At 44.6% G+C, this 17,485-nt stretch overlaps 1 protein-coding gene across 1 annotated transcript in view; it reads left to right on the plus strand.

The window, feature by feature from the left end:
• SPG21 (SPG21 abhydrolase domain containing, maspardin) overlaps window positions 1-8,435 on the plus strand; it is a 98,056-nt gene extending 89,621 nt beyond the window's left edge. Inside the window, exon 9 of the mRNA XM_082253194.1 lies at window positions 7,916-8,435. Within this exon, the coding sequence (XP_082109320.1) occupies window positions 7,916-8,050 (135 nt within the window). The 3' untranslated portion in view covers window positions 8,051-8,435. The remainder of the gene's footprint in view (window positions 1-7,915) is intronic.
• The last annotated feature ends 9,050 nt before the right edge of the window (window positions 8,436-17,485 follow it).

Genomic DNA, 17,485 nt, shown 5'->3' on the forward strand with positions numbered 1-17,485 from the left:
ACCGTACCCAAACGAAATTTACGCCCTTTTTTTCCCACAAACAGAGCTTTCTTTTGGTGGTATTTGATCACCTGTGCGATTTTTACTTTTTGTGCTATAAACAAAAAAAAGAGCGTTTATTTTGAAAAAATAATATTTTTAAAAATTTTTTTATATGAAATTCCCCCCCAAAAAAATATAAAAATCAAAATTTTTTTACATTTTTGGCCAATTTGTTTTCTGCTACCTATGTTTGGTAAAAAAAATCACAATAAGCGTATTTTGATTGGTTTGCGCAAAAGTTATTGCGTTTACTAACTAAGGGAAAGATTCTTGTCATTTTTGGTGTTTTTTTTTTTTTTTTTAACGCGTAATGGCGGTGATCTGCGTTTTTTTTTTTTTTTTTTTTTTTGCGGGACTGCGACATTGCGGCGGACAGATCGGACCCTTGACTGACATTTTTGACACTTTTGGGTGTACCAGTGACATTACTACAGTAATCAGTGCTATAAATATACACTGTTACTATAACACTGGCATAGAAGGGGATAATTTTATTGGAGAGGGAGGGGTTATTGTATGCCTGGTGCTTACTGACGTGTGTGGGGGGGAGGTGACTGAGTGACACAGGGACAGATCTCATGTTCAGCTATGCTGAACCCTGCAATCTGTCACTGTTTGTCACATAGGAGATCCGCCCGCTCTGTTTACACAAGCGGGCGGATCTCCAAACTCGATTCCCCGACGTTTGGGGAAGAGCAGCGGCAATCGCCGCCGCTCCTCCCCTGGCCGACTCCCGCTGTGACTGAAAACAGCGGGAGCGCGGCGCCTACAGGGGGAGGAGTCCAGCGACGTAGGTCTACGTCGCTGGACGGAATCGAGCCACTTTGCCGCAGTACAGTCAACGTGACTGGTCGGCAAGTGGTTAATGGGGAAAAAAAAATGAGACTTTACAATCCCTTTTTAAATGCCGTTTTCATTTTTGTGGTGTTAGTGATTGTAAACGATAACCTTGTAAAACAACCCATTCAGTTTAAAAAAGAAATGAAAGGCAAAAACATTTGTGTATAAATAAATAAAACATAAATGCCGCCCCCCCCCCTTTTTTTTTTTTTTAAAAAAGCTGTTCACATTCCCTCTGTTCTCAGCTGTATAAGAGCTGGAGGGAGGAGAAGCTGCATTACACTGAGCTTTCTAGTGAATGGCTGTGAGGGGGAAGGGGGGCGGCAGGCCATGTGGCAGTATCAGAACAAGTCTTCTCATTGGAGGAGTGCAGGCTTACTTCCAAGCACAGCTAGAGAACTGACCATGGTGTGTTCTGCTTATTGTGGTCAGTTTTTAGTTTCAATAGATTTTTATTGATTTAAACAGAAACAAAAGCTTCATAACAAGCAGTGTACATACAGTGCCTCCATTACAACGAAGAAATGTACATAGCAATGTCAAAAATGCAGATATGAGGCATAAAGTATAGCTACCAGTACACGTTCACATGGAGCTTAAGTAAAGGTGTTAAAACACTTGCACAATGAAACGGAGGACCACTCCACCCCTGGCACCCCGATGGGAACAACCTGTGACACAGGGGGGGTGTCCACCTTGGAGTACAAATAAACAGTAGATAGATCGTCTACTAAAGTGAACTTGCCGAAAAAAACTGCCAATGGTGAGGGGCAAAGGCGTTGGTGAGCGTGGGGGAGGATGGGAAGACACGAAAGGGGGGGAGGGGTGTACATAAAGCGGGTTAAGAAGTTGGGGAGGTAGTGGAGGGGGCAGGGTCATGAAATCCACCTTATGTTACATCAATCAATATTTCATTAGATGGTAACTGTGCAGTTAGGGTGCTGGAGCCAAATATCCCATTTCCTGTGGAATGCTTTGGTGTTCAGGTAAATGCGGGAAAGAATACGTTCCATATCACACTGTTGGTTCAAGGTGTCAATGGTGTCTCCTATCAAGGGGGCTGTGGTGGACTTCCACAGTCTAGTGATGGTGAGTTTGGCTGCTAAGAGAAGATGAATCACCACTTGCCTGGAGGCAGGCCGTAATTCCTGTATACGGATGTGTAAGAGAGCTAACTCCGGTTCAGGGGACACCTGCCGGTCACACAATTCAGATATCAGGCAGAAAATTTTATTCCAGAATGACCTAAGAGACAGGCAGGCCCACATAGTGTGAAACAGGGTACCACACTCCCCACATTCCCTCCAACACGAGGGCGAGTGGGAAGGGTAGATTTTGGAAAGCCGATATGGCGTTAGATACCATTGATGGGTTAGTTTAACATGCTGTTCCCAGTGTGTAACGCATTTAGTGGCCGAGTACGTGAATGAGAAGGCCTTCAACCAGTAGGAGTTAGGAAATGCTTTCTGTAGGGTCTGTTCCCATTTGATCATGGTGTGTGTTTTGGAGAAGTGATCTGGTTGAGTGAGTGTTTTGTAAAAAAGGGTTATGCCCTTGGAGGAGCCAGGAAGATCCTGAAGGTATTCGTGAATGGAAGTAGGCAGTGTAACGAAGTGTGGTATGGGTTCTGAGCGTAAATAGGATCTTATTTGGAGATAAGTGTGAAAGGTCTTCAACGGGAGGTTAAATTTTTTCACTAGGTCCGTGTATGTAGAAAGTGAGGTGCCTTGAAAAAGGTCTCTTACGTATCTCGGTTGGGCATCCTTAGGCAGCCACAACGTGAGATCCAGGTTGGGAATGAGATAGGCTAAAGCTTTCAGCGGGAGCATAATTTTTTGGCCCCCGTCCGTAGGCGATAGGGTAAGAGGAAGTTCTTTCCATAATCGGACCGAACAAAGGATCGAAGGGATCGTGGATTGTGGGGGTTTGGCACCTATTCGAGTAGCAAGCAATAGCAGTTGGAGGCTCTTATGTGGCATTAAATCGCCTTCCATCTGCGACCAGGATTTGTTGGAGGAGGGAGTCCACCAGTACTTGAGTTGGTCGAGAACACATGCTTTATAATATGAGTAAAGGTTGGGGACTCCCATCCCCCCTAGGGACCTGTGCCTGGACATAATATACAGCGAGCATCTCGAGGGTTTGCGGTCCCAGATAAATTTGGTAACCATACTTTGGAGGGCTGTGAAGAAAGAACGTGGGAGGGGAATTATCAGTGTGCGAAGGAAGTACAGAATTTTAGGCAGGACTATCATCTTAAATGTGGCTATTCTACCCATGACGGATAATTCCTGCGTTTTAAGGGACGCCAAAGTACGTGGTAAAGAGTCCAGTAAGGGTTTAAAATTGTAGGCATAAAGTCTGGAGGGATTTGGGGTGAGCTGGATACCCAGGAAACCTAAGGAGTCTGTGACCCAAGTGAAGGGTAGATCATGAGATAGTAGCTGGCGCAGGGCCGGGGGTAAGTGTAAAGCAAGTATTTGGGATTTGCTAGCATTCAGTTTATAATAGGAGACTGCACTAAATTCATTTAATAAATCATACACTGCGGGGAGAGATTTGGCTGGATTGGTCAAAATGAGCAAAACATCGTCCGCGAACAGACTAATCTTGTGCTCAGAACGAGCAATCTTGGGGCCTGAGATAAAAGGGGAGTCACGGATTCTTTGAGCTAGGGGTTCCATAAGTAGTGTAAAAATGATGGGCGAAAGGGGGCAGCCTTGTCTGGTTCCATTGGTAATGTGCAGGGGTTCGGACTTAATTCCCGAAGTAAGGACTACTGCAGAGGGATTAGAATAGAGGGATAAAATGGCAGATCGCAACCAATTATGAATGCCAAACTTGTCGAGGACTTGTTGTAGATAGCCCCAGTGGACTCTGTCAAACGCCTTCTCCGCGTCCAAGGACAGGAGCAGAGAAGGCGTTTGAGGGGTCCCCAGGTGGGATATTAGGTCAATAAGACGTCGAGTGGCATCAGGGGCCTGACGGCCAGGGACAAATCCCACCTGATCCGGGTGTATCAGGAGAGGAAGTACCCTCTGTAACCTTAGAGCTAATATCTTGGCATAAATTTTTATATCTACATTTAGCAGTGATATAGGTCTATAATTTGCAGGCAGAGAAGGATCCTTATTCGGTTTTGGAATGGTAACTATTACAGCACGTAACATATCAGGAGGAAAGGAAGCAGTGGAGGAGGCAAGAGAGAAGACGTCCCGTAATCGAGGGGCAATCTCTGGAGCAAAGCTTTTATAATAGTCGTTGGAAAAACCGTCTTCTCCAGGAGATTTATTGTTAGGGAGTTTAGCAATAACGGAGCAGATTTCATGTGAGGAAATGGGTTGTGATATAGATTGGAGCAGCTCCTGAGAGAGGGCAGGCAATTTTGTTTTGGAGAGAAATTCGGCAATGCCCTCCGGAGTAGGTTGGGGTGTTGAATTGTCAGAGCGGAGGTCATATAGTTTCTGGTAATAAGACGCGAATGCGTCTGCTATGTTTTTGGGGTTGGTCAGGAGGTCAGCTTTAGTCGGATAGGTCAAGGATAGAGTTTTCTGTTTAAGTCGCTTGGATTTGACCCTCCGAGCCAGCGAAGCCCCTGCTCTGTTATTAAGTGCATAGAATTGAGCCTTCATGTACTTAAGGTGATTTTCATATTTGTACAGGAGGAGAGACCTTAGTTTCTGTCTTTCAGAAACGATAAGTTGTGTAAGACCGGGGGAGGGATTGAGTTTATTTTCTTGCTCTTTGAGATTGATGGACCTCAGCAAGTCCTCAACTTGTCTCCGCCTCTGCTTCCGTAAATAAGAAGACATTTTGATCAACACACCTCGCATGTATGCCTTATATGTGCTCCATAAAGTGAACCTGTTAACATCAGGGCCATCGTTCCATTGAAAGAAATCGTTATGTTCTTGCAGTATCGATTGGCGCAGCTTCTCGTCCGCCAGCAACTCAGAGTTCAGCCTCCACACCGGTGGAGGGGAGTTGCGCAACTTGTCATCGAACTCCAGAACTAGCGGTGCGTGGTCAGACCAAGAAATTGTGCCAATGCGAGCATTAGTCACACTCTGCAAGGACCCCTTCGTAGTGAGAAAGAGGTCTATGCGTGAGTATGAGGAATGGGGTGCGGACATAAAGGTATAATCTCTTTCAGAGCCATTAAAACAGCGCCAGACATCATATAAATCATGAGACTGCAGTAAAGACACAATAGATTGTGTGGGCCTCCTGGTTTGTGAGGTGGAGTCCATGGCAGGGTCCAGGACCGTATTGAAATCCCCTCCAATCAAGAGGGTACCTTGCAACATTTTCATCGCCACAGAGAGCAGCGGGGACAAAAACTTCCTTTGCTGTGTATTTGGGGCATAGAGGTTAAGTAGGGTAAATACAGTGTTGTTCAGTTGGCATATCAGCACAATAAACCTTCCTTCAGGATCAGCAATAGAGTCAATATACTTAAATGCTACTGAGTCTCTGACAGCTATAAAAACACCACACTTCTTTTTCGGAGCATTGGCCAAATAGACGTGGGGGAAATGGGGGAGAGACACTATAGGACACTTATGGGCTGCAAAGTGGGATTCCTGGACAAAAAGAATGTCAGCTTTGTGAAGTTTGGCTTCTCTAATCAATGCCGATCTCTTATAAGGACTATTGAGCCCTTTCGTGTTCAACGAGAGAACTTTCAGAGTCATGGTGACATGGTAGGATATGTATGATTAGTGAGGGGCCTACCAAGAATAGGTCTCACTATGTGTGGTGACCAGTACCTTACTAAAAGATTTTGTAGACAGGAAGGCACCAGGGTGGCGTGCAGCCAGATGGATGAGGTGCAGGAGGGATATCCGGATCCAGCAGATACTTGGGGCATCAGGGCACACCAGGGATGATGTGGATGTAGGCTGGTGGTGGGTAGGTTTGCAGAGGCTGTAAGAAAAAGGGGGGACGACAAGACAGACAAGACAGACAACACAAAGATAAGAAAGGCCTGACTAAAAAAGCAGGCATGATGGGCAGCCAAAAAAGCCACTGCGACTGAGGGGGGTCTACAAACGCTCAGCAACATGCTGAGCTGTCACAGAGTATTTGTAGAACGCACCAGGGGGGAAAAAGTCTGGTGGCAATGCAGTGAAAAAAAAAAAAAAAAAAAAAAAAAAAAAAAAAACCTTCAAGAGGAAAAAATAAAAAGCAAAACAGCAAAAATAGCAAACGGTGAAGCTCACGGCATTCCTCCAGATAGTTGGAAAATCTGACTCATGCAGGAAGAAGAGGACTGTAGAGAATCATGTCCATTCATTCTGCAGGCGTTCCAATGGGGGGACAGTAGGTACCGGGGTCTCGTCCGGTAGAAGGTGCCACTGCTTGAAAAGCTGTATTCCTTTCTCCACACTGTAGATAGGGTATGTCTTGCCATTCCAGGTGACCAGCAGCTTCGTGGGGAATCCCCACTTGTAGATCACTTTATTATTACGCAGCATCTTAGTGAGTGGTGCTAGCTTCTTGCGGTTAAGTGCAGTTTGCTGCGAGATATCTGTATAGAGGGAGATGCCCATGAATTCCTCGGGCACTGCTGGGCTCTGCTTTGCTGCCAACATAACACGCTCCTTCACATGGTAGTAATGGATGCGGGCCAAAGTGTCCCTAGGAGTTGTGTCAGGAAGAAACTTAGGCTTCGGAATTCGGTGGGCCCTGTCCACGCATAGCTCAATGTCGCTCAGAGCGGGAAGGAGTGCCTTCATCAAGCGTTGCACATAGCGGGTCAGCTCACTGTGAGGGACAGTTTCAGGGATCCCCCGAAACTTAATGTTATTCCGACGTGAGCGATCTTCTAAGTCGGCAATTTTAGTTTGAAGTCGCTGAACTTCTGTCTCCTGGTCAGTGTAGGCATCTACAAGGTCGTTGTGCGCGTTGTAGAGGTCCGCCATCTTAGTCTCTAAATGATGAATTCTATGTTCATTGGTCTGTACATTGCCTTTAATTTCATGAAACATGTCATCAAAGTCCGCATGGAGTGTGCTCCTGAAGGACAGAAGCATCCGCTTCATAGTCGCTTCGGATATGGGCTGGTCTGATGCAGGGAACGAGTCAATAGAGAGGTCTGGGGATCTATGAGGCCTCTGGGCCTTGTCTGAGGTGCGCTGCGTGAAGGGGGAAGTATCCCCACTATTGCGGCGTTGCTTCGATTTAGCAGGGCTGGACGTTGTGGGAGAGGAGGGTGGAGAGCTTTCCTCCAGCGTCCCCATGTCTGCTATGTCCTCCATAAGGGGATCACCTCCACCGCTGTATCGCTGATGCCCGGGAGCTGCGCCGGGCCCGGCGCCATTTTGCTTACCCCGAGCCGGCGCCGCCGGGAAGAAGTCGGTCAGCCGTTGTGGCGGTTTCGTCGCCTTTCTGCGCTTGGACATCGTAGCCCGGTAGTGTAGGGAGTCTCCACAGCCGTTCACTGAGTTCGTAGTGTAAGTCGTCAGCCGCTGTGAGTTGCTTTGGTCTGGTGGATGCCGGAGCACTCAGTTCATGCGGCCATCACGCTCGCCGGCCGGACACGCCCCCCCAGTGTGGTCAGTTTTTAATAGGAAAGCAGAGGGGCTGGCAGGAACACCAGAGATTTCACACAAAGGAAGCAAAACAAAGAGAACAGGAGACTTTCTCCTACAAACACATGGTACAGCAGCCACAGATCAGGAATATGAAATGCTGGGGTAACAAACGCTTTTAGTCTCACTTTAAAGAAGCTCTTGAGAATAAGAATAATATATATCGAAAAAATGAAACGGGGTTGCAGCACAAAAAGTAATTTTATTCCAGATATAAAATGACATGCGTATCAGCAAACACGTATGTAATTTTATATCTGGAATAAAATTACTTTTCGTGCTGCAACCCCGTTTCATTTTTTTCTATATATGACCTGTGGGAAGGTCTGGTTGCTAGCACCAGCTTGAACTGCCGTAGTGCACCTCACTCTTTGGACTAAATATATATATATTTTTTTATTATTTACATCTGAAATCCTTTTTCTTAATTTGTTTTACAGATTCACCTTCGGCAGTTCCATGGCACCAGATATGCAGCTATAGATCCAGCCATGGTTAGCGCTGAGGAACTGGATGTGCAGAAAGGCAACATTCCGCTTAGTGAAGAGCCACAGGTGACCGAGGCTTCACCCTGAACTTTGGAAATGTACCATTCTTTTCTGTATTTGCCAGCAGACTGACTGCCAAATGATTCCACTGATTGTTTTTTCCTGGTGGAAATTTACAGAACTCTAATAAACTAACACCTCAACTCCTTTGCAGTATATTAGACCTTTCTGTATTGAGGACATTATCTTGTTCTGCTGCTGGAAAGACTGCCCATATAAACGAGGAGGATGATTCAGATTTTGCTGGAAGAGAACATTGCTGGTCACCTGTGACCACCATCTGCGAAGAGGGTTCAAGCTTTCTCCAGTGTTTTTGGTGGAGATGGCCGTACAGACTCTTATTGGTCTCTCTGTGTTTAAGGGTACTGGATTGATCTGTGAGCATATTTAAAACCTGGGATCTGTGGGGTATATAATATGTTGGAGCTAAGCATGAGTTTTTTTATAATGTCTGAAGTATTTACCAGGAACCTGTTGCGATAGAAATATAGGCGCTGCTATTCCCGGCTTTTCTTTTTTTTTTTTTTTTTTTTTTTTTTTTTTTGCATTTTCCATGCCTGACATTCTTATACTTTCTTTACTTAAAAGTAAAACTATAGGGTCAATTATTATTTTTTTTCTTTTTCTATTTTGGGTAGAGTAAGGGAGGATTATAGCCCCTGTAAGGTTTATTTATGCCCTCTTTGTGCCAATGGGGAGATACAACTTCACTTCCTGTCCCATTGTCAAAATAAAGTGAGGAAATCTCTGCAAATTAAGGGAATCTCTTGGGGGCCATCAGATCTAGTGTCCCCATTGGAAGATTTCTCTTTTCTAGGGACAGACACCAATATAAACTGGTAGGGGTTCTAATCCCTCTCCATCCTATCCAAAACGAAAAACAAATGTTTTGCCTTTAGTTATACTTTAAACCATGCCAGTCGTATTTTATATATATATATATATATATATATATTATTAGGGTTGAACGATAGTCGATGTGATATCGACTATCGTTCTGCGGGCGTGGGCGATATTCATATCGCCGAAGACACAATATTGTGCAGGCAGCCGACACAAACGAGTTTCCCCTTGCTTTTGGCTGTGATCGGAACTCCGCCCCTCCAGCCCGATGCAATCCAGCTCTGCCTCTAGTCTCCAGCCGACCATTACTCCGCCCTGCTCCGCCCATTGTCTCTCCTGGCTGCATCGGGGGGCGGGATCAGGCTGTAATGTGTTGTAAATAGAGTCAATGGAGAGACAATGGGCGGAGTAATGGTCGGCTGGAAACTAGAGGCAGAGCTGGGATCACAGCCGAAAGCAAGGGGAAACTCGTCTCCGGTGAGGGAGGGGGAGCGCTGTGTCAGGTGTAGTACTGGTGATGAGAGGACGGTGACGGGGATCCTCCGGTGTCCGCTATGGAGTTTGCAGAGCTGATCAAAACCCCCCGGGTGGACAAGGTGGTCCTGTACCGACCCTTCCACCCGCCAGTGGGTGGGACCCTGTGCCTGATGGGTCACCATCTGATCCTGAGCTCCAGACAGGACAACAGTGAGGAGCTGTGGCTGCTCCACTCATGTCGGGCTTTGTTCTAACTTCTTCTACCTCCTATCACCACTGTGAGTCCCGACTCTGCCTAATCCACACTGTCAATGTCTTCTTCATGCCACCCAGAGAAATATCGCGATATATATAGTTGAAAACCAAATATCGCAATGTACTTTTTTCCCCAATATCGTGCAGCCCTAATATATATATATATATATATATATATATATATATATATATATATATATATATATATTGTGTGTCCCTACACCTCATATGTACATGCATGCTTCAGGGTAATTAATCCTACAGTTGTGAAGAAAGGATAAGGATGGCAACTCTGGATTGTACATCTTTCAAAACAAGTCGGCAGTTGCAGCCGCCATATCTCTATTCTGATCTTCTTTTTTTTTTTAAGGGTCTGTTTTTTTTGGACCAGTGGACCAGTTCCAACGCTATGCCATAGTACATAACTTCTTGCACTGAAATAACGCATTTTCATTATGGATTTATATTTTGCAGCATTTTTATAACCATACAGAAGACCTGTCATGAAATGTAGTCAATCATATGACAATTCGTTTGGTAATGTGTATGTATTTGAATTTTCAGCCACGTGACTTGCCATCGGCCATAGCGAGAGTTCACCCCCATCTAGACCGAGCAGGCTGTGGCACATCAAGAAGTGATTGTTGTATAAAATTGTATATTGAAAACTTTGCTAATCAATAACATGTAGTGTCCCATATTGGAGCAGAGGCTTTTGGGACACGCAAAAATTCATGCAGGTTCAGTGCCTTATTTTTTCATGTTGTCTATATTTTGTATCTGGAGTGCACTTGTCTGGTTTAGCTGTACATTGTTTTGTTGCACTTGTGATTGTTCTGTATTGTATGTTACTCTTCTTCCTTCTCTTGGATAATTTTGAAGTGCCAATATGCAATCAATCTGCAATGCTGGGCTCTCCTTTCTTATTCTTCCACGATTCTTGATTTGAAGAGACCTTTTCAAGTATTCCATATACTGTACAATTTTGATAGTCTGATTTTGTTTTTGGTAGTTTGGAATAAAATAGAGCTAGTGTAATAACAGAGTTAAAGTTAAACTTCCCATGTTCCTTATCTATTTGAAACTGGGTGAAAGTTTGTTGAATCTGTGTGATGGCACAGTCATGAGTTTACAGAGCATGACATGAGGGAGTGCTGTCATCGCTACTTATCACTAAGGCTCTTACCCACAGCAGCCGTTTGCATGGAAAGTCATGTGATTCAATGAACAGCTATCTTTTTCCAGGAAATACTGCCACTATGGAAAATTCAGTACATTCACTACACTTCTCATGACGTAGAACTGGATTTCTTTAGAGAAGGGGTCTCCAAACTTTAACAAATGGCCAGTTGGATGTCCGTCAGCTGACAGGAGGGCCAGACTGGCCAGTGGGAGTAGAAACTGCCTGGGGCTTGGTCAGTAAAAAAAAAAAAAAAACATTGTGGTCAATAGGAGGTGGAATAGTCCCCTATCATTGGTGATGGTGGGTGGACATAGTGCTCCATTGTTGGTGTGGGTAGGAGGAATAATTCCTTATATCCATGACAGGAAGAGTGCCCCAAGGGCTGGATAAAGGCAGCAAAATTACCACATTCTGCTCATGAGTCTCAGTTTGGGGACCGCTGCTCTAGAGCAGCCATTCTCCACCATGGTTTTGTGGAACCCTAGGGTGATTAGGGTTCCTTAACCACTTCTGGACTGGAAGGATTTGCCCCCCTAATGACCAGGCCATTTTTTGCGATTATTTTAATGGAAAATTGTGCGGTTGTGTGACGCTGTACTAAAATAAAATTGTCCTTTTTTTTTCCCCAGAAATAGAGCTTTTTTTTTGTTGGGATTTGATCACCTGTGCGGTTTTTATTTTTTGCGCTATAAACTAAAAAAGAGAGACATTTCTGCAAAAAAACTATATTTTTCACATTCTGCTATATAACCTTCCCAAAAAAAGGAAAAAATCTGTTTCATCCTTTTAGGCCAATTTATATTCTGCTACATATTTTTAGCAAAAAAAAAATAGCAATAAGCGCATTTTGATTAATTTGCTCAAAAGTTATCACGTCTAAAACTAGGGGAAAGATTTTGTCATTTTTATTTATTTTACTAGTAATGGCGGCGATCTGCGATTTTTAGCGGGATTGCGGCGGACAAATAGGACCCCTAACTGACATTTTTGACACTTTTGGGAGGACCGGTGACATTACTACAGTAATCAATCATAAAAATATGCATGTTACTGTAATAATGACACTGGCAGGGAAGGGATTAACACAGTGGGTGATCAAGGGGTTAAGTGGGAGACTAGGGGAGTCTTTAATAACTGGGGGAATGGGATATAGCAAGATCACATGAGCTCTGTGATCATTTGAGAGAACGGTCAGCTGTGTTTACAACACCTGACCTTCCTTCTCTCTCTCAGCAAGGAGCGGTCCCGGGTGCCTGGCGGCAATTGCAGCCACTGGCCCTGTGCATCGGCACCCCCGCTGCCTAGTATCACGCGCGTGACCGACGTATGGCTACGTCAGTTCACGCAGGAGAGGCTGGCTGCCGCAGTAAATCTGTAGCGGGCGGTCCTAAAGGTGTGGCTTACTGACATCCTATGTGATGGTGCCTGCAAAGTTCCAAGTCCAACACCACCTGGCAGAGTCAATGGCAAAACTGCAAGAGTGTAATTCTGGAAACTCCTGTAGAAGGAGGGGGGGGGGGGGGGGGGACAACATTCTTCCCACTCCCCACCACCAATGTAAGGGACATTCTTACAATAACCCCTGATGGACTAATGTTACTAGGAGTTCCCTGAGATCTGAAAATGATTTCAAGCATTCCTCTGGGATGAAAAGATTGGGAAAGGCTGCTCTAGAGAAATACATACCAGCTACAAAGTTCAAGTTGCCAAATTTATCTCATTGTTTTTCCACTACATACACCCGTGTACTGCACTCATAGCTACCCCCTTGTAAAATAGTCCTGAAAGCCCGTCGAAGTAGGAAGAATTCAGTAAATTGTTGTCCATACTGTAATTTTCCTTCCCTGGTGGCTCATTGTGTCAGCCTAGCACGAGTTGACTCTGTGCTTGTGATCCCTTATGACCCCCCCCACCCAGAAAAGAATTACATTTAGGGAAGTATCGCCCCTGCCATTGCTGAACCTAGAGATGAAACACTATGAGGAAAACCTAGGATGACATGATGAGTCACCATGAAAGGAGCATTACCTAAGTTTGAATAACAATTTTCTGAATTACTAGTGTCTGCCTACTGTGGGAAATATAAGAAAAACTATTTGGAAAAAAAACACCATGAATGAAATGTTATAAACTTTTGTTTCTTAATTACAGCAGTAAAATTACTTGGCTAAAACCTCAGGGCACTGAAGCCCCAAAAGACTGAGAGGAGGCTGTAGGACACATCAAGAGAATGAAGGTGTTGGGGATGTCCAGATATTATTATTATTATTATAGACCTCATCCCTGTGGGCTTTGGTGCAACTTGCCCATGAAGATGCTGTCTACCTCATGGAGTGCACAGATATCTCTTCCGATCAGAGAAGATTGGATGTCTTCTATGTCTTTCTGATAGTTTGAACCAATCATGTTGTGTTAAAACTTTCTGGTTCCCTCTGGAAGAGAACAAAGATTCTAAAGGCCCGTACACACGCACCGATTGTTGGCCGTGAATTTTCGGCCGCCGTCCGATCGGCCGATTATCGGCTTGTTAGTATGATGCTTCCGACAGCCGACTGCGAATTTTTGGCCGAACAAAATCTGGTGTGCATGCTATAAAATTTTTGTTGGCTGTCAACAGAACGGCCGATTGTTCGTCAGTCAGTACAGATTTCGGCAGACAAAAATCAGTTGAGCAAGACTGGGCATGCTCAGAGAAGAAAAAACACATGGAAAGTAAACCATTACATGACATCACTTCTGAAGTTGGTTGTTGTTGGCCGACAAAATTCGTGTGCAGTCTAGGCACATTTCAACCAACACAACAACACTGGACAAAAGACGGCCGATCGGTCGGCCAACAATCGGTGCGTGTGTACGAGGCTTAACTCATGGAGTGCATAGATATCTCTTCTGATCAGAGAAAATTGGATGTCTCTGTCTTTCTGATAGTTTGAACCAATCATGTTGTGTTAACACTTTCTGGTTCCTTCTGGCAGAGAACAAAGATTCTAAAGCACTCTGTCCTTCACAAGTAGGGAATGACTTGGACCAAATCCAATCATGTCCATTCATCTGGAGGGGAGGTAGCAGAAATGAAAATTGGCAGGAACAGGCAGTTGAAGCGAAAGTCGTGGCTACCATAAAAAGAAAAGCCAGAGAAGTGTGTTGATAGATTAGGTATTATGGAGGCTTTCAGGACAAGGCCTGGATCGATGACACCAATAGTTACATAGTCTGGTTGAAAAAAAAAAAAGACACAAAGTCCATCTAGCTCAACCAGCAAAAAGGGGAAAACAATGCATAAGAAAAAATTGTCATGGTTCAGAAAACAAAACTAAAGAAAATTCCCAGCTCATTTCACCAACCAGTCTCCTTGGGTAGCCCAATCCACAAAGGCACAGGGGCGCACTGGCCACATAGCACAATGGCAGCAGAGGTGTCCAGTGTGTCCCTTCCCCAATATTGGTGAGGGTACACACTGGACACCTTTGCTGTGGTTTTGACGCTGTGCCTTTAAGGAGGATTGGGCTACCTCCAGGCCAACGTGTCCTAGATCTATCCATTATAATGTATGTGCTCCCATTGTGGAAACTCGTAAATTTACAAGGGTTAGGACTGCAAGTAATACAGGGTGTTGTGAAGGGGCCTTGCAGCTTACAAATATGTGCTAACTAAACCCCCTGTTTTTAAAGAGGTTGTAAACCTCAAAAAAAAAAACAAAACCTGAAAGACAAAGGCATAATGAGGTAGTGTGCATCCCATACTAGCTCAATTTGAAATACTTACCTTTGAACAAAGTCCCTGCAGTGCTGCCCGCTCACTGTTGACATGGCCGACATGTTCAGCCATCTTCCTACCGGGTTTGCATCCTCCGGCCATCTGATTGGCCAGAGCTGCGATGATGTCACTCCCACGCATGCCACCGTTCATGGCACAGGGCTTTGAGGGAACGGCACGGGCGGCTGTTCTTTCAGAGCGCATGCGCCAGTGATGTCTATGGCTGCATGCAAAGTAAATATCTACTAAACGGTGCATGTTTAGGAGATATTTACAGTACCTATAGGTGATCCTATAAGGCCGGGGTCCTCAATAGGCGGACTCTGGGCCACCTCCGGACCCACACAGACTTAAATCTGGACAGCCGAAGCGGTCTGCTTCTTTCTGTCTCAGCGGGGGTTAGAATTGAGAGGATCGGAGTGGCTGTGTCTTACACTTACAGCGCTGCATGATTACAAAAAGCCGAGTTCTTCTGCGGCGGAGAGGATGTCTTACAAAGTCCCGCCTCCTGGGCCGGCTCTTACCTATGATAGACAGAACACTGGTGACGTCTATCATAGGTGCCGGTGTCCAGGAGGTGGGACTTTGTAGGACATCCTCTCCGTCGGGTAAGCAGAAGAACTCGGCTTTTTGTAATCATGCAGCGCTGCCAGTGTAAAACACAGCCACTCCGATCCTCCTGATCCTCTCAATTCTAACCCCCCCGTTGATGACAGAAGGAAGCAGACCGCTTCGGCGGTCCAGATTAATGGGGGCATGCACACTGGTCAATCTGCATTAATGGGGGCACGCACAATGGTCGCTCTGCATTAATGGGGACACGCACACTGGTCGCTCTGCATTAATGGGGACACGCACACTGGTCGCTCTGCATTAATGGGAGCACGCACATGGTCACTCTGCATTAATGGGGACACGCACAATGGTCGCTCTGCATTAATGAGGACATGCTCTGCATTAATAGGGGCACGCACATAGTCACTCTGCATTAATGGGGGCACGCACACTGGTTGCTCTGCATTAATGGGAGCACGCACATGGTCACTCTGCATTAATGGGAGCACGCACACTGGTCACTCTGCATTAATGGGGGCACGCACACTGGTCGCTCTGCATTAATGGGAGCACGCACATGGTCACTCTGCATTAATGGGGGCACGCACAATGGTCACTCTGCATTGGATGGGGGCAAGTCTTGGGGAATGCCTTTTTTTGTTGTTGGCGTTCTGTATTTGAAATTTGACGGTCACTTTTCCGGACCTCGGACTGAATGGAAAATTTGTAAGTGGACCTTTCAAGTTTACATTTGAGTACCCCTGCTATAAGGCTTACATATCAGTACAAGTTACAGAGGAATCTTTAATTCCTCTTTAACGCAAGTTAAAAAGTTAGGCTAATTCGGTTGATAAGCAGAGACTGGTTGGTGAGTTGAGCTGGGAATTTTAATATTGTCTTGCATGCATTGCCCTTCCATGTGCTCCTTGCTGTGAAGGCCAGTTATAAATGGAGGTAGGGGCCATTTGTTTGTTTTTCATGGTTTGGAGTCTGTGAGGTGGTAGAGTCATCTAGATAGAAAGGTTGCTGCATCAGAGCCCATATCAATAGCCATAGAAATGTGGATGATTTTGTTGATATCCTTACAGCTCATTAAAACAATGCTTCATTCCTCATGAAATGTGAAGGAAAAAAAGCAATTGTTTTGTGCATACCTGAATGCCTTTGCTATGTCCTACAGTAAAGCAAAGAAAGCGTGAAAAGAGATAAATGATTTATTGTACAATAGATATTTTTTAAATGACCTGGATTGAGTTGTTGGTACACTAGAAAAGATTATAAATAGTTGGGTCTTAATGTGGAAAAAAAAAAAAAAAAATAGCCCTACGCACACCCTTAAATATTTCAAAATCATGGTGACTGTTCAATATATCAAATGTGCAGCTGCTTAAATCTGTGTGTGCACTTCAACATCCAAAGATATAAAAGTGATCCAGTGCTTCACTAAATCCAATACTCACTATATAAACAGCAATGCTCTACCTGATAAAGATATTCAATACAGTGCAAATGTTATTGATGAGAAAATGGAAAATTCCAATCCTTGCAGTAATATAAATAAATTAAAGAATCAGGCCCCTTTCACACTTATGCGACGCGATTTTGATGCGACTTTGCCACGATTTTGACAGCTATGGCTCAAAATCAAATCGTGGCAAAGTAGTGCAGAAACTACTTTGAAGTTGGTGTGACTTCAAAATGCACTGATATGAATGGGGCTCATTGAAAATAATGGAAAACTACTTATCATGCGACTTTGCGGTCCAAAATCGTGGGACAAGTCGCACTAGTGTGAAAGGGGCCTCAATAATACATGTGTCAGAAAACAAATACAACACACAAGAGTTTAGAAAAAGGTGAGAGAAAAGTCAATTTCTTCTATTATAGAGTGGTGCACTCCAACACCACCCAACTGCGTGGAAAGTACTGAAATTCCAACCTAAACACGTGCCCTCCATGGCCCTGAAAGCCTCTTAATGGATTCCCAATTAGAGAGATCAGACGAGCATAATATACTGACACCTTCTGGTGTTCAATGGCTAACTGAATCTCGATCACGACCTATGGTATCTGCTGGCGTCAAATATCTTATCATCGGGTCATATGTATGTCAAACGTCCACCATAGAGAAAGAAGGACAAAGGGCGCACATAGCGTGAATACTGCTAGATGTGTATTTCTTGTTAAAAGTAAAAAGGTACTCACATTGCTAATATATGACACGAGCAATCAAACAAAAACCTTGCCGGCATCAGCGGATATGATGAAGCTACAGGTTCTGGCCCCACCCTACGCGTTTTGTGACACAGCCTGTCGGCAGGGGAAACATGTTAGTGAAAAAAGAATATATAGAAAATAAAAATCACGAAAAACCAATTTAAAAAAAGTTCACG

This window comes from Pelophylax lessonae (assembly GCF_965119305.1).
Source record: "Pelophylax lessonae genome assembly, chromosome: 4".
Classification (NCBI taxonomy): Eukaryota; Metazoa; Chordata; class Amphibia; order Anura; family Ranidae; genus Pelophylax; species Pelophylax lessonae.